Genomic DNA, 25,851 nt, shown 5'->3' with positions numbered 1-25,851 from the left:
TCTAACATAGATTGCAAGCTAAAGAAAGAACCTCAAGAACCTTAAGAAGCCAAGAATCCAAGAACCATAAGAACCCAAGTTCCTCGTGAACTTAAGCCCAAGACTTCAGTGTATGATCATCACCTGAAGCGGAATGGATACTTCGCATGGAGGTGGCGAAGAAGAATTTTTTCCACCAAGAGGTTTTTCCGACCCTCCCCCTTCCCCATCTACGCCAAGGATTGCACCAAATTTTATGGAGGCTTTGGTCAAGACGATTATGGACATGATGTTATAACAAGAAGCGCAACGAGCACGAGCGCGAAGAAAGAAAGGCAATCTTGGATCGTGAGCGCGAAGAAAGAAATCCAGAATTGGAACGCGAGCGCAAAGAAAGAAAGACCGACTTGGAGCGTGAGCACGAGCAAGGGCGCTTGGCGGCCGAAGAGAAAAGGGTAGGCTTGGAGCGAGAGCGTGAGCGTGAGCAAGCGTGCTTGGCGGCCGAAGAAAGAAAGGCAGCTATTGAGCTTGAGCGTGAGCAAAGACGTGAAGCCCAACGGGTAGTGGCCGAAGACAGACGAGCGGCCTTGGAGTTAGAGCGTGAGACGTAGAGAGACCAACGTATGCAAGCGTTGGTCCTACAAGTACTCACCTCGAAACCCGAGCCGGCCAAAGATGGTGGTTCATCAATTGGCGCAAGCCGGGATTCGGACTCCAACAACCCCGTCACCGAGAAGTTGACATTCAGTAAGTATGACGGTAAGATGGATGCTAGCGTTATTCGTTCTTGGTTGCATCAATTTAATGCTTATTTTGTGACAACTAAGAAGACTAGGAATAGCAAGGTTTTACGATAGCCATGTACCTTACCGGTGATGCCATTAATTGGTATCACGCATGGCAAGAGGCACAATTGACCGTGCACCTAGAGGAAGCCGACGAAGACGTGCCCCTTTCCTTCAAGTGGGCCGACTTCCAAGACAAGCTCAAGGCGCGGTTTATGCCTCGTTAGTACCTAGCGCGGTTGAAAGAAGATTGGCGCAATCTCAAGCAGAATGGTATGCCAGTCATGTCTTTTTCTAACCGTGTTTTGCAGCTCGGCACCCAATTACGCAAATCGGATGATGAGCGCAAAGAGGCTTTCCTTTTTGGGTTGGACGAATGTCTCAAGTTTGATGTAGAAGTCTTTGACCTCGTGGATCTCAACAAGGCGGTAGCAATTGCTCTCTCCCAAGAGATGAAGCACAGCAAGGGAAAGCCTAAGGAGAACAAGACTTCACAAAGTGCCCACTGCGTCTCAGACTTCTTAGAACCCTCAAAACGGTAAGAATGGTAAGAATGGTAACTCTTCTAACCAATCTGCATCTAGTCTCTAAGAAAAGAACTCACAAAATGAATCTAAGGGTAAAGCTAATACAATTGCTAAACCTAAGCTCACCCCGGGAGCTTTTAGAGATGGGCATGATTCAGCCTAGTTCTTCACTTTTCTGCTCCCCAATGCTTTTAGTGCAGAAGACGGATGGTTCTTGGCGCATGTGTATTGATTACCGTGCGTTGAATAAGAATAACATCAAGATTAGGTTTACTATCCCAAGGATTGATGATATTCTTGACCATTTAGAGAGTGTTGCAATTTTCAGCAGGATAGACCTTAAGACTGGGTACCATCAGATTCGTATAAGGCCAGAGAATGTGCACAAGACTGCGTTTAGAACAACATTTGATCTTTATGAGTTCCTAGTGATGCCATTTGGTCTTACAAATGCTCATGCCTCGTTCAATAGAATGATGGACCGGATTTTCCGCTTGCATCAGAAGTTTGTTGGCACATTCTTTGACGACATGATAGTCTACTCGAAGAATGAAGAGTTGCATAGGCGTCACTTGACCATTGTGTTCGAAGAGCTGTGCAATCAAAGAAAAGTGAATTCTTCTTGGAAGAGATCCACTTTCTTGGCCACATAGTAAGAAAGGATGGTGTCCGAATGGATCCCGCAAAGGTTGAAGCTATTAAGACATGGCCAGACTTAAAGACTGTACATGATGTCCGAAGCTTCTTGGGATTGTACTCATACTATAGAAGGTCTATCAGGAATTTTGCAGAGATAGCTTCACCTCTTCACGCTTTGCAAAAGAAAGAGGTCACTTTCAGATGGACCCAAAAAGAGATTTCAGCTTTTAGTCTCTTAAAGGAAAAGTTGACTTCAGATCCCATGATTGTTTTACGTGATCTCAGGAAGTCATTTGTGGTCCAGTGTGATGCGTGTGGCAATAGCATTGGAGCGGTGCTGATGCAAGATGGACAGGTAGTAGCTTATGAAAGCAGAATTTTGCAAGGGCCAGAGAAGGCTATTGGCCGTCATTGATGTGCATGTTAGGTGCTGATTTTGTTGTCCAGACAGATCATTAGATCTTGTGATACTTCTTGACACAGTCACAGCTATTTGAAAAGCATATGCGATGGGCAAACATTCTTTCTTGTTCCACTTTCAGATTATGCATGTGGAAGGCAAGAAGAATGTTGTGGTTGATGCGTTATCAAGAAAGCCACAAATTTCAACTGTGTCAATTCCTTATCATCATGAACTTGATGACATGAAGGAACATTATGCTACAGATGAAGACTTCGCAAGGATTTTTCAACAGTTGCAAGAGGGGCAACATCATAAGCACTACCTCCTCAGAGACGGTTTTATGATGATGCATGGCAGACTTTGTGTCACTAGGCCTTTGCGACATAAGGTCATGGTAGAAAGTCATGTCCCATCGTATGCAAGGCATTGTGGTAATGATGCGTCAAGGGTGTCCCGCGTCGCCTACTCTCTTTAATATATTCATTAATGACATCTTGGATGAGAGTGCGACTGACCTTGGGGTGGCTATTCCAGGCCTACTCCTGAAGATCAAGGGCCTGCTTTTTGCAGATGATTTAGTTTTATTTGCGGAGTCTAAGGAGGAGTTGCAGGCTAGTTTAGATAGATTGCATAGTTGGGCGGAGAAGTGGGGGATGAAGTTCGGCATAAAGAAATGCCAGGCGACCGTGTTCAACGGAGACCTTGAGGAACTTATTGCCTTCAAACCCCACATCGGACCTGAGGAGATTCAGGTAGCTTCGGAATATAGATACTTGGGCATCTTAATAGACAACGAAGTCTCGATCGATACTATCCTTAAGGATAGGATTGAAAGCGCACGTAAATCTTTATATGCCCATAAACATCTTCTATGCTCTAAGAAAATTCCGATGTGGTCAAGGTTGGCCTTTCTCAAGGCGTGCGTCTTCCGAGTGGCGACTTATGGAGCGGAGATTATGGGCTCACATGACATGAGGAAGTTGAACCCATTAGAGACGCTTATAGCAACTGGAATGAGGTGGGTAGTCGGTAAGGCCGCGAAGTCGAGTTCTGTGGCAGCAGCAACTCTTCACCGGGAGTTAGGGCTCCCCCCCGTACCAGCTTACTGTGCAGGACAGAGGGTACGAGCTTTTACCAAGTACGCAGGTCTAAAGACTTGGATTGCAGATTTGGTTAATAATATACCAGAATGGAACCAATTCAAGAAGTGGACCTGGTGTAAAAGGACAAAGTTTTGGGGGCAGAGGTATATCAACGGCGCTTCTGTTGAAACTGCAAGACAGGAGAGCTGGAAGCTCTGGGAACACTCACATCAATGTGTCTCCCTTGATCCTTATATCGAGAGGAAGTATGAGGACACGCGTGGATACCTCTATAGGCAGAGCATTGGGAAGAACCCTGGTGGGATGGAGGAGAAAGTCTTGTTACTAGCAAGAGTGGATGGCTTAAGGCTTAAGGATAAGATTGAACGGGCACAGTCGAGGACTTGCCCGTTATGCGGAATGGAAGAAGGTTCAAGGTCACTTACGCACTTGTTGGTACAGTGCCCTGAACTGGACATTCTCAGAAGCTCAATACGACCCTGTTTGGAACATGTTAGACGGCTGTTAAACAATCCGAGCGGTGAAGATACCGAAGTGTTACTCCTGGGAGGGGAGATTAGCGGAAAGCGATTGCCAGGATGGGTTGTCCCTCGTGGGGCCCATAATGGTCGTCGTGGACCGCAGCTGAGGAGTGCCTATGCGGATAACGTTGCAGCATTCCTCTGCGGGGCCGTACCGCGATACTACAATGCTCTGGCCCGTGAGGGTGTTGAAAGCTCGTAGGGCTTGTAGTTATTGCGTACGGTGCAGTCCCGCCTAACATGGTCCTGGGGCTTTCCGAGCGGGCCTTGGTGACCATGGTTGGCCGGATTGGGATGCCTCCTTTGAGCCGACGCCCACCTTGGGTATGGCAGTCCTACCGGACATCCGCTGGACGGGGGCCTTTTTCTACCAGGCGAAAATCCTGGAGTACCTGGGCAAGATTCAGTACGATCTGTGAGTTACAAGGGTTTGTCCCTCTCTCTCAGCCTTGGTCCTTAAATGCATCACTGAATTCGTTTGGTGATTTCCCGACGTTACCCTCGGGTGGCATGACTAACAAGGGAACATGGACTGACTAACATGGCATGAAAAGACTTTTTACTCCCCCGAGGGGGAAACTTGCTTCCATTCCCCGTTGACATGCCACGATACGGCATGGAAGCGCTTTTCCCTTTGTCGGCAAGTCCGCAAGGTAATTTGTCTTTGACTCGTTTGCGTGCACGCGAAGCAAAGGCAGTTCCTTGCTGGCTTGCGGGCTCTAGCCCAAAAAAGTAAAAAGTAAAAAGTAATGATGCGATAGTTAAAGCGGTGGTAGAGACATTCTTTTACTGGCCTACCTTGAGGAGAGATGTGGATGCCTTTGTGCGAGCATGCGTGATTTGCCAAAAGGTGAAGTTTGACAGGCAAAAGGCACCTGGGTTATTACAGCCACTGTCAATTCTGGATAAGCCATGAGAAAGTATTGCTATGGATTTTATCTTTGATCTTCCAAGAACGCCGTGACAGGGAATGATGGTATATGGACCGTTATTTGTAGGTTCAACAAGCAAGCCCATTTTATCCTTGTCAGGAAGAAGATAAAATCTGATCAGATGGCACGGTTATTCATGTAGAATGTGCTCAAGTATCATGGTATGCGACAATCGGTTGTCAATGATCGTGATCCTCGCATGACAAGTTTGTTTTGGAGAGGATTGTTTGAGAACGTGGGCACTACACTCAAGTTCCGTCTTTGTTTCATCCACAAATTGATGGACAGTCAGAAGAGGCTAATTCCATTGGTCTTGGATCAACCCGAAAGTTGTGTGTCGGATAACAAAGGCAAGTGGGAACAATATTTGTCTATGCTTGAGTATGCGTACAACAATACGGTGCATTCGTCAATCGACAAGGCACCTTTTGAGATTGTTGAAGGTGGCAAAAATATTTCTCCCATTTTGTATACAAATTACAAGATCTTTGAGGCAGATTGGTATGTCGAGAACATGGATGAAATGTATAAGAAAATTAAAGTTGCCCCGGAGAAGACCCAGGCAAAGCAGAAAAGGGCTGCTGATCGTCACCGTCGTGAACTGTTGTTTTCACGTGGTGATTGGATACTTTTGTAGTTTGAAAAGGCAAGGTTGAAGAAAATGAGGAGCAAGGAACGCATGTTTCCTAAGCTCAGTATGCGTTGCTATGGGCGTTTTCAAGTGCTTGATAAGATCAATGATGTTGCTTACATGTTGAAATTGCCCAACGCTTGGAAGATTCATAATGCGTTTCACGTGAGTGAGAATTTTAAGACCCTTCCTGGATGATGTGCTAGAAGATATGCCAGATGAGGACCCTCCAAAAGTTGAGGAACTTCATGAAATTTTGGTTCCTGAGCAGATTTTGGCACATAAGAAAAGAAAAGTTAAAGGACAAGTTGCAAGACGCTCTTTGGTAAAGTTAAGGAACTATCCACCTATGGATGCAAAGTGGATGGAAGAGCATGAACTGTCAAGAGTGACCAAATGTCTTGCAGCTTTACCTTGAGGCCTTTGGGTTACAGCCTACGTATGCCCCAACACAACGTGTGCAAAAGAGGGGTAATGATAGAGCTAGCACATCAAATGTACATATGGATTCAATGTAATAGAAGTGTCCATGGTTCTTTAAGTGTTAAATGTACAATGTTCACTTCTATCATAGATGGAAATGACAAAGTATGAAGGTCTCATTAAGTCGTTTGTATCTATGTTTTATTATCTTTCTTGCGGATACATGCGATGATAAAAGAGTGCTAACAACATAAGATCATCAATGGCATGTATTTATGGTATGCAATCGAGGAGGTTTGGGATTTCAAGAGGGGGATATGTCACGAGGACGTGGCAACTGCTAACTTTAGTTGTTGGTTTCTTGCCGATGATTTTCGTTTAATTTTTGAGACCCTCTTTTTGAAGTTGCAAATGGCCGCACATTGTATGGCCAGTGTGAAACGGTAGTTTCACCCGCAGACGGGAAGTTGGTCGGCACTGGAATTCGAGTAGTAAAAGGGTGTCTTGGCTCAGTTCAAATTCATCTAGGTTCCCTCGCCGCACTTAATAAGTTGGTGGATACTAGGAAACTAACTCAATGGAGGCACAGTGCCAAGGTGGGGTCACCCATAGAAAATCACCTGAGAACTGGGCTACATTGCATTTTTAGACGTGGTCCCGGTGGTGAAAGATGGTCAGATGACTAGTGAGAGTCCAATGGAAGCATCTCTTAAAATTTAGGGAATTGTCAATTTGGGCCACGAAATCTGTTCGCGTCATTAGCTTCAGAATGACAAGGGGATCATTTTATTACTGTGCTGCAAAGTCAACTTAGCAATCGGTTGAGATATTTTTAGACCGGAAGGTACAAAATGGGAAAACCATGCATGAGTGCCACTTGGCACATTTTTGGGCATTTTCCACCTTGAGAGAGAGAGAAGCGTTGAAATAAACGTGGGGGTTGCATTTCAGCCGTATGGTGGATTGTTGCAGGTACCAAAGCTATTGTGTGCAAGCTTTCCCTCTCATGTACACTGTAGTGCAAGAAGTGATGTCCTGCACACTCTACACTCCTCTCTCTCTCTCTCCTCCGTGCAGTTATGTGATGTCCCACAAGAGGGCTCTTCATATGACCTATGTACAATTGTGTGGTCTTTTGAGCAGGAATAGGAGTAGCTAACTACTACTCCAAAAGCAAGCATCGGTGAGGGTGATAACCTCATCTCATAGGTGCATTTTGAGTGCTGGTTATGCGCTGTTTTTGGACTATTTTGCAGCCGTATGGATGTCATAAGCATTGGGAACAGTGCCCCACTGTTAGAGGACAGTTCCGAGACTGTGTAGGGCTGAAAACAGGGTAAAAACCAGCAAATACAGAGAGTTGTAATTGCTGTTTTTGGGCTGAAAACAGAGGGTTTATGTCTTTGGAAGTGAGTTCCAGCAAGGGGATTTGTTCAGGCCGAGTTTTGGGGCCGTTATATTAGCGTAATTTTACCAGAACAGATGTGATCTAGTTGGATACAGGTGAAGATCCCCAGGACTCTAGTTTTGTAACTTTACTCTCTAAAGGAATAAAGAAATACCGAAAGGGGCGCCAATTTTTTGAACCTACAGGTTGTCTACATTTCCTCGAAGCATTCTAGCTTCCGACCCATGTGTGCTTTGAAGTGTTAATTCCTGTTACAGGTTCCTTTTGCAAGGTTTCTTTGTGTGTTAAAGCTTAAAGTAAAGTTTCGGCTGAAAGCCAAAGTCCACCGCCCTACTGACCGGTTTCACATATTGTCAAGTTTGGATCTTTGTACTTCTTTGGTTATTTTCATGTCATGTGCTCACCTCACTTGCGCTACGTGGACATGCTTCTGCTACAGTGTAGCATGAGTCTTAGCTTAGGACCTAGCTTGGCACCTTGCGAGCCTCTAGCAAGACGTGTATGTCTAGGCCGGTCATAGTTGCATGCCCTCTCTTGCACAAGACCGCACTTTAGCACTGAGACATTTATTGTGCGTGAACCGCCTCTTAAAGTGGATTTTATTAATAAGTGACTTTTCATTTACCCTTGTCGGGATGGCTGCCCGACCCAAGCATTTGTACCTATTTAACCAGCCCTTGGTGCACGAATAGAACGCAAAGGAGATGATGGTTCTATGACGATGTCGAGACGACGACGACGACGATGGTTCTATGACGACGACGACGACGACGGTTCTATGATGATGACGATGTCGATGAGTACGACGACGGTTCTATGACGATGTCGACGACGACGACGACGTTGTCGAGGCTGAAATCTGAAATGCTAGGTACTTTTGCTGTGGATTTTCAATCTGTGTACTTTGGCGAGGATTTGTAACCACCAATGCATGCAAAGGTGCAATGCAAAAACGCTAGCTGATCTAGGCTGAATCTGCAAAGCGCTGGTTGCTTTGAACTGAAACCAAAAACGCTAGGCTGATCTAGGTGCTGATGGTCGATGCGGTGAGGATCTGCAACCGGGAAGGGTGTGGTACGGCGAGGTTCAGGGCTGATCTGAAAATGCTGGTTTAATGGGCTGAAAACGCTGGTCTCCTGAAGCATAAAACGCTGGGTTGATCTTGGAGAAAACGCTAGAGATCCTGAGGTGTTACCTGTCGGGTGCCTGCCTCCTTGTGTCCCTGCATTCATGTGCTTCTACGGAGCACCTTGGGTTTCTTTTATCGTTCCTTTAGCCATTTGCCCTACCTACATTCTAACAAGGGTAAATGTAAAGTTACTTATTGATAAATGACCTATAAGAGGTGGTTCACGTGGTAAAATACCTGCATGATGAAATGATTGTTCTGTACAAGAGAGGGTATGCAAGTGTGACCGGCTTGGGCATGCACGTCCTGCTAGAGGCTCACAAGGGTGCTAGGCTCAGTCCTAAGCTACTGCATCATACTAGACTGTGGCAAAACATGTTCACGTAGCGCAAGTGAAGTGCGCACGTGACATCCCCCCTGCTAAAGGTGAGGAACAACCGTCGAACTTCTATCTATACTCATGATGCTGACTGCTTCTGATGCATGTGGATGCATAACTAATGAAAATTCCTCCAAACAGTTGGATATTGTGGATGTAGATCTGGTGCAATGTAAACACCTACCATGCATGTTATCAAGTAGCCTTACTACTGTTGCAGAATACGAGCCTTCGTGCTGACTCTACCTTGCGAGCAAGTACGACCACTCAAATAGTCTTGTCATGAAAACATTGCGGGTGAAGCTGAAAGGTAAGGGTGCTCGGAGCTATTTCCAAGGGATTCTTGTCAACGGAAGTTGATGCACGCTACATGCGAATGTGAATGCAGAAGTGGTTAGGAATCTTGGCTCCAACTGCTTCCATATCCGCATACAAGGCAAGTGGATTGTGGTATCAAGATTTGGGTTCTCATGTATCCGATGTTGATCTTCCTTCAAAGACATGGCAATGAATGTCACCAGCGTGTGACTACTATCTATCCTTTTTGTTGATTTCTTTCTTATTACTTATTTACTTTCACTTTTTGGAAACACCCCTCGGGAAATCTAACTGCCCTGCATTGCATAGCTAGTGTGGAACTGTCCAGAGGGAGTCCAGGCCTGAGGGCAAGAGAGCACTAAGGTTGGACAAAGACTACGGTTAGCCAAAGTGGGGTCATTGACTAGCCAAAGTGGAATCCTTTGCTACAGAGGCTACATTTCAGTTTTGGATGTGGCCGCAGTGTACAAAGAGGGTCGGATGACCTCGAAAGATACAATGGCAGCATCTCCTAAAATTTAGGGAACTGCTATTTTGGGACCTGAAAATGTGTTGGCGTCATTACTTCCGGAAAGACAAGGGGAACATTTTCTTACTCTGCCGTGAAGTCAACTGGGCAACCGGCAACCCCGAAACGGGAAAATGCTTATAAATGTGCCAAGTGGCACCTTCTGGTGCACTTGCCTCATGCAACAAGAAGTGGCGCTGAATTTAGGAGGGGGAGAGTCTCATTTTCAGTTTTTGTCACAGGTTAAGAGCTATGGAGTGCTTGCTTTCCCTCTTATGCACAGTGCGGTGCCAGGAGTGATGCCCTGCACGCTACGCACTGTCCTCTCTCTCCCCTTTGGCAATATGTTATGCCCCTCTAGTGGGCTCTTCATTTGACTAATGTACAGTTGTGTGGGTTCATGCGCGATTGCCGAGGCAAGAGCCTCTTGCACAGGTACTAGATTAGCTAGCGGCTAATCCCCCCGCAGGTACAGGTGAATTCGGAGAGGTTTCACGCCAGAAATCTCGTCCGATTCAAAGGGCAAGTAGCCCTACAGGTGCGGGAGCTCGAGGACTTGCTACGGATGCGACCGGCACGCGAAATGGAGCCCGAAACAGTGAATTACAGCCTGCTGTGTATTTTTGCAGGTTTAGGGTTTTGGCCCTAAACGGACCCTTATACCCCCAGGAGGTTCGGGGACGCAAGGGGACCGTTGTACAGGTGATCTGGCGCATTTTCAGGGCTGAAAACAGAGAATTCAGCGTGCTGCAGATTCTCGCCAGGTTTTGCAAAGTGCCCGTATGCGTCGGGAAAGTCGGCCAATGCGTGGGAATACTGACTGTGAAGGGTTCTAGTACAGTTATGTTGCCGAAATCAAGCCAGAACAATCAAAATTCAGCCAAGGTTGTGCGGGGCAGCTTGGAAAGAACCACAGCGTATATTCCCTCTTTTAAACAATAAAGAAATACCGAAAGGGGCGCCTAAGTTAGGGGCCAATCTGGTGTCGGTCTTCTCATACAGGTGCATTCTAGCATCTGTATCCCATTCCCCTCTCTTGTGTCACTATAGCGCAGGTATAATAGACGACTAATAATGGGTGAAAGCTAAATCAAGGTTTGAAGTAAAGTCTACCGCCCTTTTTGGATTGTACAGGCCGGTTACATGGTTCCATCGACGGGATTAAATCACTTTTTCCCATAGAAGTGAGCCTTGGTCAGTTTTGGGCTTGAAGACACAGGGGATCATAGACTAGACACAGGGAATTGCAATTATGGCTGACAGACTAGATGATGTGACTGAAGAGGTTTCCTCTTCACAGGGTCAACAGACACATGAAGTGGGTGAGTCCTCAAGACCACCACAGACAGATGATGATATATTCAGGACCCAGTTGGCTACTGCTGTGGCTATGTTCACACAAGTAATGCAGAACCCAAGGTTTTTAGCCTTTCTGCAACCTCTTGTTCCGTCTCAGCAAGTTGGGTCACTGGATCATATTCAAAAGCCTGTTAAGGCTCGAGCACAGGTGATTCTTACCGCACAGTCAATGGAAACACCTGTACACTTGATGGAGAACATGCAGTCTCCACAACCTGTGCCTAAGGTGCAAGAACAGGTGGCTGAGATGCCAGTCTTTCAAGCTGTACCAGTTCAGCCCGCCACCTTTCAGTAGCCTATAGCTGGTTCTAATGGGCAGGGAAGCAACCTACAGGCTATGTAACAGGTCTTCCCACCACCTTCAGTACACCCTAGCTATTTTGGAGGTGGATCCGTATTCCAGAGCATGGCTGGTCATGCACCTGGAAATCAGTTTTACACGCCAGGAACAATGTTTGGGGGTGCTCAAACGATGATGCCTAACCCCTTGTACAGTGTCATGGGTATGCAACCAGGGTTTCAGAGCACTCAGGGCCAATTTGGGATGCCACAGACAAATTTTGGTATGGCTGGAATTACAAATCAGCAGCCAAATATGGCATTTCCAAGTCAAGTTAATAGCGGCCAAGGAACACAGATGAACCCTAATAGTGTTCCCATGTTTCAGTCACTTCCATATGACAATTTAACGCCGTTGGAGAGGCCAACTCCGTACAAAGAAGGTGGCAAAGGTGTGTCATTCACGACCTTTACAGGGTTTGATGACAGGAAGAAGGCTCTCTTATTCCTCCAGCAGTTTGACAAGGCCTATGCAGGGGGAAACTTTACAGAGGCTTCAAAGGTCCGCAAGGCAGCCACTTTCTTGACAGTGAATGCGGGACAACTTTATTGCTTCAAGGCCAAGCTCCGTCCACATGGATTTACTTCAAGCAGATTTTTGCAGCAGCATGGTTATCTGATGACTTTGAAGCAGATGTCATGACAGAATGGCACAAGCTTAATGCTGCTACTTGCAAGAATCTGGATGATTACAATCGGAAGTTTTGGAAAGCTTTGCTTCCAGTAACTTCCTATAGGTTTGTGCCATTGACAGAACAGATTGAAAAATACTGTTGTGGCCTACCCAAAGGAATGAGAAAATACTGCACGAAGACAAAAGTCACTACTTTGACGCAGCTCATCAAGGTAGCAAACACTGGCAATGGTTTGCTCAAGGGAGAAGATTGTGAATTTAACACTGGCGTCAAGGCAAGATCAGGCAAGAAAAATTCAACCAAGAAGCACGTTCCCAATGAGGCTCCTAAAGGGACTCAGGAGTCGGTCAACGCAGGGAAAGATAAAGCTACGGCTGAATCAAAAAAAGGACCAGCAAAGAAATGGAAAAGATGTTTTCCTTGCAAGTCAGAAGAGCAAAAGAAGGTCCTGAGGACAGAGAACAAATGCTTTATATGTGAGCAGCCTGGCCACATTGCTTACAATTGTCCTACAAAGAAAAGGCCAGCTGATTCTGATGACAAGGAAGACAAGAAAGGAAAGAAGCCCATGGCTGGTCTAGTGCCAGATATGGTGGGCGACAAGCCAAATTCAGATGCAAGTGAGCTTTGCAGAGCATGGGGAAAGGTCAGGGATCAAACAATGCTTATCTTCTTTGATCCAGGTGCCAAAGCCAACTTCATTTCCCCAGAATTGGCTTCAAAGTTGGGAATCAGACCTGAAGAGATGGGGTATACAGCAGAGGCAGGTTTGGCATGTCCTGGCCATACAGAGGCTGTGACACCCATCATTGGAAAGTTGCGTCTACATATCCAGTCCTATGTAGATGCTGAAGAATTTTACATCATGCCACTGGACGGATGTGATGTGTTGTTAGGTATTCCTTGGTTGTTTCGTGTGCAGGGAATCATGGATGCCTACAACAAAAAGATCACTGTACAGAGCAGGGGAAAGACTCACATTCTGGATGTAAAGCTTAAAGGGGAGTCTATTCCTACTGTATCAGCTTCTGCTATTACTTCTGTAATGAAAAAGCATCTTTCTGCGTACTTGGTTTTTGCACGTGAAGTGTCAGATTGTGATGAATCAAATTTATCTGTGCTAGATAAAGAAAGGTCAATGTTTTTACAACAGTACAGTGACTGTTTTTCTGATTCATTACCGTCTCAATTACCGCCGGAGAGACCCGAGGACCATGCGATAGATTTGGTGCCAGGCAGTAGCCCACCAAATAAGCCTCCGTACAGGGTTAGTGCGGCTCAGCAGAAAGAGATAATGGGCCAAGTACATGAGCTGTTAGAAAAGGGGCTGATTCAGCCCGGTTCATCTCCATTCTGTTCTCCAGTGTTGTTGGTGCAGAAAAAAGATGGCTCATCGCGTATGTGCATCGACTACCGTGCACTGAACAAGAATACCATCAAGAATAGGTTCCCTATACCTAGAATTGATGATATTATGGACAAATTAGAAGGAGCAGCTATGTTTAGCAGGATAGATCTAAAGAGTGGGTACCGTCAGATCCGCATTAGATCAGAGGATGTGCACAAGACTGCTTTTAGAACGACGTTTGGCCTTTACGAATTTTTAGTGATGCCCTTTTGTCTCACAAATGCTCCTTCTACGTTCAATAGGATGATGGACAGAAGTTTCCGTCCACACCAGCAGTTTGTTGGTACATTCTTTGATGACATGATAGTCTATTCAAAGAATGAAGAGGAGCATAGGCATCACTTGGCCATTGTGTTCAAAGAGCTACGCAGTCATAGGTTGCTCATCAATGCAAAGAAAAGTGAGTTTTTTCTGGAAGAGATTCACTTTCTGGGACACATTGTCTCAAAGGATGGTGTCAGAATGGATCCTGCAAAAGTTGAAGCGATCAAGTCATGGCGAAATTTGAAGACGGTGCATGATGTTCGAAGCTTTTTGGGACTATGCTCCTATTACAAAAGGTTTATCCGAAATTTCGCTGAGATTGCTTCACCTTTACATGCTCTTCAAAAGAAGGCAATCACCTTCAGATGGACACAGAAAGAGATTTCAGCTTTTAATCTCTTAAAGGAAAAGATGACTTCAGATCCAGTCATTGTGTTGCCAGATCTTAGGAAGTCATTTGTGGTCCAGTGTGACGCCTGTGGTAGTAGCATTGGTGCAGTGCTAATGCAAGATGGCAGGGTAGTAGCCTATGAGAACAGAATTTTGCAAGGGCCAGAGATGACCATGCAGGTCTATGAGAAAGAGTTACTGGCTGTGATTCATGCGCTCTTAAGTTGGAAACACTACCTGCTAGGTGCAGACTTTGTTGTCCAAACGGACCATCAGACCTTGCGATACTTCTTGACACAGACAAAGTTATCTGAGAAGCATATGCGATGGGCAAATATCTTGTAAATGTTCCATTTTCAGATTGTGCATGTGGAAGGCAAGAAGAATGTTGTGGCTGATGCCTTGTCTAGGAAGCCACAAATTTCAGCTGTGTCAATTCATTATCATCATGAACTTGATGATATGAGAGAACAATATGAAAATGATGAAGATTTTGCAAGGGTCTTTGAGCAGCTAATGCAAGGACAACGTCATGAACACTATCTTCTTAAAGACGGGTTCATGATGATGCATGGCAGATTGTGTGTCACAAAGCCATTGCGACGCAAAGTTATGGAAGAGAGTCATGTCCCACCGTATGCAGGGCATCGTGGTATCGATGCTACAGTTAAAGCGGTTGAGACATTCTTCTATTAGCCTACATTGAGAAGGGATGTGGATGCCTTTGTGCGAGAATGCCTAATATGCCAAAAGGTCAAGTTTGACAGGCAAAAGGCACCAAGGTTATTGCAACCACTACCTATTCCAGATAAACCATGGGAAAGTATTGCTATGGATTTGATCTTTGATCTTCCGAGAACGCAGACAGGAAATGATGGTATTTGGACCATTATTTGCAGATTCAGCAAACAGGCTCATTTTATTCCTGTCAGGAAGAAGATAAAGCCAGATCAGATGGCACGCTTGTTTATGAGCAATATTTTCAAGTATCATGGCATGCCACAGTCGATTGTTAGCGACCGTGATCCACGCATGACAAGTTTGTTCTGGAGAGGCTTGTTTGAGAATATGGGCACCACGCTCAAATTCTCTTCGTCATTTCATCCTCAAACAGATGGGCAGTCAGAAGAGGCAAATTCTATTGTCCTAGATCTGCTGAAGTGTTATGTGTCAGAGCATAAAGGAAAGTGGGAGCAGTATTTGCCATTGGTGGAGTATGCATACAATAATACAGTGCATTCATCAACTGGCAAGGCACCCTTTGAGATAGTTGAAGGTGGCAAGAAAGTTCCTCCCATATTGCATACAAAGGACAAGATATTTGAAGCAGATAAGTATGTTCAGGACATGGATGAAATGTACAAGAAGGTCAAAGTGGCCTTAGAAAGGACTCAGGCAAAGCAAAAGAAAGCAGCTGATCGTCACCGTCGTGAAGTGGTATATTCACTTGGTGATTGGGTGCTTTTACGCTTTGAAAAGGCAAGGTTAAAGAAGATGAAGGGCAAGGAAAGACTGTTTCCAAAGCTCAGCATGCGTTACTATGGGCCTTTTCAAGTATGCGACATAATCAGTGATGTTGCATATAGGCTGAAATTGCCTGACAGTTGGAAGATTCACAATGCGTTTCATGTGAGTCTTCTCAGACCTTATGTGGGTGATGTGCCAGAAGATATGCCAGCTGAAGATCAACCGGAAGTCGAGGAACTTGACGAGATCTTGGTCCCTGAACAGATTTTGGTACACAAAGAAAGGAAAGTGAAAGGCAAGGTTGCTAGGCGTTACTTGGTAAAGTTCAGAAACTATCCACCAATGGATGCTAAGTGGATGGAAGAAGGTGAACTTGCAGAGTCACCAACTGTGTTATCACTTTACCTGGAAGCCTTCGATTTGCAACCTACCTTGACCCCTTGAGTTTCAAAGCTACATGGATTGTCAGTGTGACAATGGCTTCTGAAACAAATGATGTACATGGTATTTAAAGTGAGCTCAAATGAAATACCTGTTACATGAATGTTAGAGCTGTACAGATTGTCAGTTTGGCAATTGCTCTTATGGAATGTCCAAAAGTTTGGTTAGTGCTATAGAAGTGAGTATTTCTTGTCAGTTTGTCAAGAATACAGTGATTGCTTCTATTGAAGAGTACATGTGTAACTGCATTCTTAAACTGTCGGTTTGGGTATGCTCGAAAGTGTTACGGGATCCAACGTGTACTATAAGACAGTGGCAAAATGTGCAGCTACCATTTTGTCATTGGAAAGTTAGTGACTCAAAGCAATGGCAGAGTGCGAAGCTACCACTATGTCATTGGGACAGGGTTCACACGCAGGCAATACATGAGTCGACGAGGTGTTGAATACACCAGGGTTGACAATGAGCATGTATGTGTCGTATATGTGTCGACCGGTGTTAAATACATCAGTGTTGACAGTAAGCATGTACGACATAGATGCAAACGAGGACGTTTGAGATTTCAAGAGGGGGGTATGTCACCAGCGTGTGACTACTATCTATCCTTTTTATTGATTTCTTTCTTATTATCTATTTACTTTCACTTTTTGGAAACACCCCTCGGGAAATCTAACTGCCCCGCATTGCATAGCTAGTGTGGAACTGTCCAGAGGGAGTCCAAGCCTGAGGGCAAGAGAGCACTAAGGTTGGACAAAGACTATGGTTAGCCAAAGTGGGGTCATTGACTAGCCAAAGTGGAATCCTTTGCTACAGAGGCTACATTTCAGTTTTGGATGTGGCCGCAGTGTACAAAGAGGGTCGGATGACCTAGAAAGATACAATGGTAGCATCTCCTAAAATTTAGGGAACTGCTATTTTGGGACCTGAAAATGTGTTGGCGTCATTACCTCCGGAATGACAAGGGGAACATTTTCTTACTCTAGCGTGAAGTCAACTGGGCAACCGGTTGGGATATTTTTAGACGGCAACCCCGAAACGGGAAAATGCTTATAAATGTGCCAAGTGGCACCTTCTGATGCACTTGCCTCATGCAACAAGAAGTGGCGCTGAATTTAGGAGGGGGAGAGCCTCATTTTCAGTTTCTGTCACAGGTTAAGAGCTATGGAGTGCTTGCTTTCCCTCTTATGCACAGTGCGGTGCCAGGAGTGATGCCCTGCACGCTACGCACTGCCCTCTCTCTCCCCTTTGGCAGTATGTTATGCCCCTCTAGTGGGCTCTTCATTTGACCAATGTACAGTTGTGTGGGTTCATGCGCGATTGCCGAGGCAAGAGCCTCTTGCACAGGTACTAGATTAGCTAGCGGCTAATCCCCCCGCAGGTACAGGTGAATTCGGAGAGGTTTCACGCCAGAAATCTCGTCCGATTCAAAGGGGAAGTAGCCCTACAGGTGCGGGAGCTCGAGGACTTGCTACGGATGCGACCGGCACGCGAAATGGAGCCCGAAACAGTGAATTACAGCCTGCTGTGTATTTTTGCAGGTTTAGGGTTTTGGCCCTAAACGGACCCTTATACCCCCAGGAGGTTCGGGGACGCAAGGGGACCGTTGTACAGGTGATCTGGCGCATTTTCAGGGCTGAAAACAGAGAATTCAGCGTGCTGCAGATTCTCGCCAGGTTTTGCAAAGTGCCCGTATGCGTCGGGAAAGTCGGCCAATGCGTGGGAATACTGACTGTGAAGGGTTCTAGTACAGTTATGTTGCCGAAATCAAGCCAGAACAGTCAAAATTCAGCCAAGGTTGTGCGGGGCAGCTTGGAAAGAACCACAGCGTATATTCCCTCTTTTAAACAATAAAGAAATACCGAAAGGGGCGCCTAAGTTAGGGGCCAATCTGGTGTCGGTCTTCTCATACAGGTGCATTCTAGTATCTGTATCTCATTCCCCTCTCTTGTGTCACTATAGCGCAGGTATAATAGACGACTAATAATGGGTGAAAGCTAAATCAAGGTTTGAAGTAAAGTCTACCGCCCTTTTTGGATTGTACAGGCCGGTTACAATGAAGATGGGAGCTAATAAGTCCATGATCGGGACTTGAAGATTCTTTCAAGAAGCTAACCGGGAGGGTTCGAGGGTTCTTGGGGTTCTCGACGGTTCTTGGTACTTCCCTTGAGTTCGCGAAGCCAAAGAACACACAAAGCTCTGATACCAATGTCAGGTGCAGTGGAAGAGTTTATGGATTTAGCTCGGATCTAGGATTGTGCACAAACACAAGGGACCCTTTACTTCACTTGTAAGACTGAACCAAATTGAAAGAAAGAGAGAGACAAGAGAGAGAAAAGAGATGACACAGGGGTGTCGGGTCTCAAACCCTCAAGGGCCCCCTTGCTCTGTTGCCAGAGCAAGTACTTTCTTTATTTTTGCGCAAACCTCCTCAAGAGAATAAAAGGACTCCTTTTTGCCAACGACTTGGCTCTACTTGCTGATTCTCTTGAAAGCCTACAAACGAGCTTTGATAAGGTAAGTGAATGGGCAAAGATCTGGGGCATGACTTTTGGAATTGACAAATGCATGGTCACGGTGTTCCACGGCGACCTGCAAGATCTCTCTATGAGGATCTTTATTTTGGGTGGCGAGATGGTTGAAGTGGGTGAAACGTACAAGTACCTCGGCATCGATGTAGACTCGACCTTTTCCATTGAACGCATCGTTAAAGAGCGAGTGGACAAGGGGAGGAAAAGTCTCTTTGCATGTCAGCACCTACTGGCGAACCGAGCCATCCCTATCTTGTCTCGACTAATTGTTTTTAAGGCGTGCGTATATCGAGTGATTTGCTATGGCGCGGAAATTATGGGGGCCCACGACCAGCGTGTCCTTCACTCTCTGCAATGCCTCGTCGCCACCGGGATGCGAATGTTACTCGGGAAGGGAGCAAGGTCAACCTCTGTAGGGACGACAACTCTCCATCATGAGTTCAATATACCACCCGTACCTGCCTTTTGTGGGGGCCAACGAGCAAGGGCTTTCGACAAGTACCGCTCGGTTTCATCTACTTGGATAGGCTCCTTGGTAAACAAGAAGCCTAAGAACCAACCGTTCAAGAAGTGGACTTGGACGACAAGAACCGAGAATTGGATGAATAAGTATATCCCAACGGTTGATTGTAGCTTAGTCCCGCTACCACGCATGGGACAAGTGGGACGAGAGGCATTTGTGCCTGGCGTTGGAGCCCTATAAGGAGGCCGGCTATGAACAAACACGTGGATACTTGCTGCAGCTCAATAGGAGCACTATAGTGAATAGAAAGGAGGAGAGAATGCTGGCTCTCGCGAGAGTAGGGGGGCTTAAATTGGCTGATAGTTACATGCGCGGACACAGCATTTGCACACTGTGCTCCCAGTTAGAGGGTCGTTCGCTTTTGCATTTGCTGGTGAGTTGTCCGGCGGTAGATGATTCTAGGGGGCGTTGGCTAAACCGATTCAACTCCACCTTCAACGCACTCGACCCTTCGTTGGACCCTGAAGAAAGGACCGTTATCCTCCTTGGTGGGGAGGGTCGCGGGAAGCGGCTGGCCTTTCTGGGTACGCTGTGATCCGCACTCGAGGGACGGAACTGCAGGGCACGTGCCTGTGGCGAAGTTCCTTGGTGAAGTTGTACTCTGGTATTTGGGTGCTCTGCATAGGCAGATGGGGAGATAATGCTCCCCTTCCTATGATGTTATTTTGAATCCGATCCCTTCCGGGGGAAATGACGTAATTCTCCCCGAGCGAAGCCAGATGAGCTACAAGATCACCCAAGTGCCATTCCCCCCCGGGGGGGTCAACTTCACCTGAAAGGGGTTGGGAAATGCAAAAGGGAGACATTACCAGCCTCAACGGACGCCACCTGTGAGCCGACGCCCTTCCAAGCGGGTATGGCATTTCCTAGGGGAAAACCGTCGGGTTTCAAAGGCAATTTAGTGAGGTGAGCGATAAGTTACCTAGAGGAGGCAACTCCAAAGGGAAGACCAAACCAAGTCTTGGAGTACGTGGGCCTCTGAACGGAGGTACTTGGTCGCTGTCACGCCCAAATCCAAGTGGCGAGTGGGTCTCTCAAGGGATTAGTCATGGCCCTAAGAGTGTAGATAATTCTGAACTCTCGTAGTCCAGAGGAAACTAGTGACAAAAGTGTCTGCCTTCGGTTTTTGGGTGCATAGTCCTGGTCGTTCTTCTTGTATACTTTTTTGGTGTATGAGGGGAGCGGCCGGGCGTGCCCTACCCGACTCCGAAAACAAAACAAAACAAAATGATTGGATGTTGAGATGGGTATTGGTGGGTGACGACGACGACGACGGTTCTATGACGACGACGATGTCGACGACGACGATTAGGGTTCTATGACATTGATGATGTCAACGACGAAGGTGCTTCTGCTGTGGATCTGGAATTTGCGGCAATACTGTGGCGAGGATCTGCAACCGCCAATGCATGCGAAGGTGCAATGCAAAAACGCTAGCTGATCTGGGTTGAATCTGCAAAGCGCTGGTTGCTTTGGGCTGAAACCAAAAACGCTAGGCTGATCTGGGTGCTGATGGTCGATGCGGTGAGGATCTGCAACCGGGAAGGGTGCGGTAGGGCAAGGTTTAGGGCTGATCTGAAAATGCCTGGTCTAATGGGCTGAAAATGCTGGGTTGATCCTGGAGAAAACGCTAAAGATCCTGAGGTGTTACCGATCGGGTGCCTGCCTCCTTGTGTCCGTGCATTCATCTGCTTCTATTGAGCGCCTTGGGTTTCTTTTATAGTTCCTTTAGCCATTTGCCCTACCTACATTCCAACAAGGGTAAATGAAAAGTCACTTATTGATAAATGACCAATAAGAGGTGGTTCACTTGCTAAAATGCCTACATGATGAAATGATCGTTCTGTGCAAGAGAGGGTATGCAAGCGTGACCGGCCTGGGCATGCACGTCCTGCTAGAAGTCGGTTAAATTTTTAAGGTCTCTTGGGATACGACGTTAAAATTATCTTCATCTCGTGTGTGCGTGCGTGCATGTGTGCTAATAAAACGAGGAAAATGGTATAACCTTTCTATCACCCAAGTGTGGTAGATTGGTTATGCCATTTCCCTCTTGAATAACAGGTCTTGAGTTCAAATCTCCTTGTCGGATAGATCTTTAAGGTCTCTGGGATAGTTTCCTACGACGTTAAAATTATCTTCATCTCGGGTGTGTGTTTGTGCGTGTGTGTGCTAATAAAAGGAGTAAAATGGTATAACCTTTCTATCACCCAAGTGTGGTCGATTGGTTATGCCATTTCCCTCTTGAATAATAGGTCTTGAGTTGAAGTCTCCTCGTTGGATAGATCTTTAAGGTCTCTTGGGATAGTTTCCTACGACGTTAAAATTCTGTGTGTGTGTGTGTGTGTGTGCCCATCGAAAGGCAGTGCCATAGTCTACCTCTAGGTAGACGGCTTGTTTAGTTCTCTTGTGATTGAAGGACTCTTATGGAGCTTTCTGAGCTCTGCAGTAAGGGTGAGGATTGGTGGTTTTATTTGAGTTGTGTTATTGGCAATTTACATGCCAACCGAAGAGTGGCAGGTAAGAGTTTGCAATGAGAGAATTGTGTATAAAAGAGAATGCAGAATTGTTTTTTGCACACAGATTTACAGTTGGGGAGGATTGCAGTGCTTGAAAACAAACTTATTTCTAAAACCTCGGAAAACCTACACTAGGAAAGTTTAAGAGGAAAATTGACTATATCGATAGTTTTTACACTAAATTTCTCTTAATGTTGTAGGTTCTCACCTCTCAAATTTAATTGTAGACTGCAAATTTAGTTGGTAGGATTACTCTACGTCTAGGCTTTTTCCGAGTGTTAGTGGATTGGAGTTAACTTATTGATTAAGGATCTCTTTTTGAAATCTGCCTTGGTTAATTTCGGATGTACTTCAACCCTGTTCTTCTTGTTGAAGACTCTCTCTCTCTCTCTCTCTCTCTCTCTCTCTCTCTAACCTCATTTTAAGATTAATTTTCTTATGTTATATTCCATTGATTTCATATATATATTATGCTACCTTTCATGTATATATATAACGTTCCACATCCTACATTGTATTGCCAGTCTTGATTGTCAACTACAACATGACACCGTGGTGCTTGTATGAGTATTATTGGCTACATGATAAAAATAATTCCTAGGTCGAGCTTGAATAAAAATGCCTTCAAGTGGAACTAGAGACACACACTAAGCATGTAGCACAAACTATTATCTGAGGACACATTCATACCATGATTAAGAAGAAGCCCCCCTATTTGTTTTCACCACTACAAGATAGAACATGCTACGCAAGAACCATTTAAGTGTAAGTTTTGTATCCAAATCCGTACCTTCCAAGGCTGATCAAGGTTTACAAGAAGTAAACACAGTGTGTGCGAATATGAGGTTGCATGAGAACCAAAGAACCTCGCTCGAGTAGCTTGGGCACTACTAGCATCCCAGCTTTATCACTACAAAATCTCAAGGCTTGTTTCTATATTATTGACGCAGTATGATAAAACATCATCTTCAATTTGCATTAGGACAACAAAGCTCTTTCCTCTCATGAAGCCAGAACACCTTGAATGACAAAAAGGATTAGACGGGTCCTTAAAAAGTGATACGGACTAGAGAATAAGAACTACTGCACATAGTGCCATGCATGAAAATGTGACAATAGACAAACTTACAAGTTTCATATGAAAGCTTAACCATATATTTCAGCTTCCATATGTAACATGTTAAATGCTTCCCTTTGTATGGATATGACACAAAAATTGGAGAAATCATGGTAAAGTATTCCCATTAAAGCCATTGAAAAAAGAAAGCATTTTTCTGTCTTCATTATGTTATGGTTTTGATGTACAACAATTTTGGTAAGCTTTAGGTGATTGTGCATTCCTACTAAAACTGTTGTGAGAACGAAGTGTTTTTTTTTTCATATGTTGGGCTTTGATGGTCAATAAATTTGCTTGGTGCATCTTCTCTTCAAAGTTTTAGTGATCAATTCCTCTTGTAGGGCAAGCTTGAGTGATTGAGGCAGTGGTGGCTAGTCATGATGTTTGGTTTTACAATTCGCTTTAAGAGAATGTTGGGTTTTGATATTCATGCCACTTTGTAATTTCTAGAGGCTTTTAGATCAAGGTACTTCGAGAGGGTTTCCCAACACATATATTTGCGTGTTTATTTTGCAAAATTTTTTCTTACAAAAATATGCCACATAAGAGCTTGAGAAGGCTTGCCTATGGAGAATTGGGGTTATGTAGATGAGATGCTTAATGGAATCATATTTGTAATAAAGTTTGATTGTGCAGTAGATCTGTAACTTGGAATGAGCTAAATTTGGGAACATGGCTTATGTACATTTGGATGCAGTTATAACTTGAGGGCAGCAGGTTTTATGTATTTAACTCATTTTCATATACTTTGCTCATATCTACCATGCACACTCGCGAGCTAGTGCATCATGATTTACAATGAGATCCCATGCATCATTGAATCTTTGTTTTAGCTCACTTCTTTCTCTCAGGACCTTGAGTCTAGGTGCAGGTCACTATCTTAATGAATGGGGAGACGGGCACAAACAATGTTTGCTCTAGTTGGTACAAGGAGGTAGCGTTGTTTTTGTAGATTGGTGTCACGGTAAAGAAATTCATTGATGCTCTTGGTGGCTTGACTATTGAGTATGCTTTTTTCATTTTGGAGTACCTCAAGGGGATGTAGAGAAGAATGGATTTCAACAAGGAGGCAATGAGCTTAGTTGGCCTCCTTAAGAGCTTACTTCCTTTGGTAAGCTCATCGCGAAGGTGAAAATTAGTTAGCTCTCCCTTTGAAAGAGTGTGTTGCCTTGGTGATATGAGGACATGTCACAAGAGGGCTTCCATGCCATGCTGATACGCTTGGTGGTCACACCGACTTCAGTCCCAAAAATCTGTTCCTCGATGGGTGTCAATTTTTCTCTCTTTTCATGTAAGCACATGTGTATGTGATTGGTCTAGCAATTGTTTTGTGAATTTTGCACATTGTTTACATGCATTGTTAACCTCTATGATTAATCACAATTTCGTTGCACAAGTCCAATTCTATGTCATAAGAACAATATAGCTTGCAATTGCTGAGGTATTTTTCTATATTTTCATATCAGCACGTGTGTATAATTAGTAGACATCAACTCAATTTTTCCTCTTGGAAAATCCATAAGAAGGAATCATGTTTGGTTGCAAAAATGAATTTTCCCACAGATTGGGCCCAATTGAATGGAACCACCACCTTGAATAACTTCTTAGCACTACACTTTTTGATGTGTGGTGTGTGACTAAGGACTTCCTAGCTAGGATTAGTAAGTGGCCAAAGTATTCCAAATTTTGGTGGTCTTCAAAGTTTTGTACAAGCATGCAATGGTAACGAAAGGGAGATGTGGCAGATGAATGAGAAGCTTCTAGGCAAGGAGAAAGGACTATAAAGCTTTAATTAACAAAGGGTGCATTGATTGGGGCGTGTGGACAACATGCACAAAGTTGGCATAGGAGAAAGTTACAAGAGAAATAACACGAAAATAATTGATAGTAGAGGAGGTAAGAGAAAACTCAATATGTTGGCCCAAAGAAAATCTAGCTTCTTCAAAAAAGCTAAATGAAGCTTTTTTCCTCTTCAAATCAAATTATTGGATTGCCCTTACTTTTTTAGGGCAGCGCCAACAAAGGGTGGCGAAAAAAAACTATAATGCCTTTGGGTCAAGGTTCACAAGATAATTTAGAAATTTTCTCATGTAGGAAAACGGAGTCTTTCCAATGTTTCACATACAATGAATAACATCATGAGCTTCTGCTTGAGAGGCACTGCATACCTAGCTAGGTACGATTGGGGACAGGGGACCAGTAGCCCCCCCACTGGGTCGATAGCCCCCTACCCCCAATCGTACCTAGCTACGTATGTGATGCCTCACTCATAGAAGCTCATGATGTTGAGGTAAGTCACAATGTGGGAATTATTGCGAGAATTTGTCCAAAACATCTTGTGGTTAGGAGGCACGCAATAGATGAGTTTGACCTAAAGTTGAAAGTCCAAATGCTAGAATCATAAGGTTCTTTTCACAATCCATGCATGGTGTGCACATGTGTATGTGTAGAATATATATTTGAGACTCAAAAAGCACACGTTGTAGTATAGGGAACAACTTGCTTTACCTTCAACTAGTCGTAACTCACGACATTCTTGAGCACTATTAAGCCACACGGTCACTTGTACACCAATTATTTGTCTTACATGCAACTATTCAAGTCTTCTTGTAACGATGCTTATTACTTATATATAACTGATATCGGCACAGTTGTTACCACATCTTGATCTAAGAATACCAAAATCTTATAAGCCAATTGATTCAAGTGTTCTTGTAGCTATGCCAATTTAAATTTGCGCTATTGCAGTACGTATATATAAGTGATACTGGCACACTTGTTACCACATCCTTATCTAAGAATAACAAAATCTTATTAGCCAATTGATTTATGTCCAACAAAGTCTACTCAAGGGTTCAAAAGAAGTTCCCTCAACCGAATATCTTGGCTTGATACGAGGAAGGGCATACATGTAGCTACAATCTATGAGGAAGGGCATAATGATCACACAAGCTACATCTCTATTCAATCATTTGCCAAAAAGACATTCCTTTACACACATCTTTGCAATGGTAAACTTCACCAAGTCTAGGCAAGCACACTTCCAATCACCACTTGTCATTCCTATGGTAGACAATGCAAACCTTGAGATGCCTCTTAAGATGATATAATATGAGGCTCGGACTTGGGCATTGCCAATTTTTTTAAAAAGTGGTAACAATCACCTCAGATATCTTTAG

The 25,851-nt window shown here is 44.7% G+C and overlaps 1 protein-coding gene across 1 annotated transcript; it reads left to right on the top strand.

Annotated features, from left to right (window-relative positions):
• Positions 1 to 2,770: 2,770 nt before the first annotated feature.
• On the top strand, positions 2,771 to 4,159 carry LOC147437443 (uncharacterized). The gene has a single exon (XM_086486561.1). The coding sequence runs from the start codon at positions 2,771 to 2,773 to the stop codon at positions 4,157 to 4,159; it is 1,389 nt and encodes a 462-aa protein (XP_086342687.1).
• Positions 4,160 to 25,851: the final 21,692 nt, after the last annotated feature.

This window comes from Adiantum capillus-veneris, chromosome 17 (assembly GCF_014529385.1).
Source record: "Adiantum capillus-veneris isolate H3 chromosome 17, ASM1452938v2, whole genome shotgun sequence".
NCBI lineage: Eukaryota > Viridiplantae > Streptophyta > Polypodiopsida > Polypodiales > Pteridaceae > Adiantum > Adiantum capillus-veneris.
Note: the sequence above shows the minus strand (reverse complement) of the source record. Positions and strands in the feature narration are given on the sequence as shown.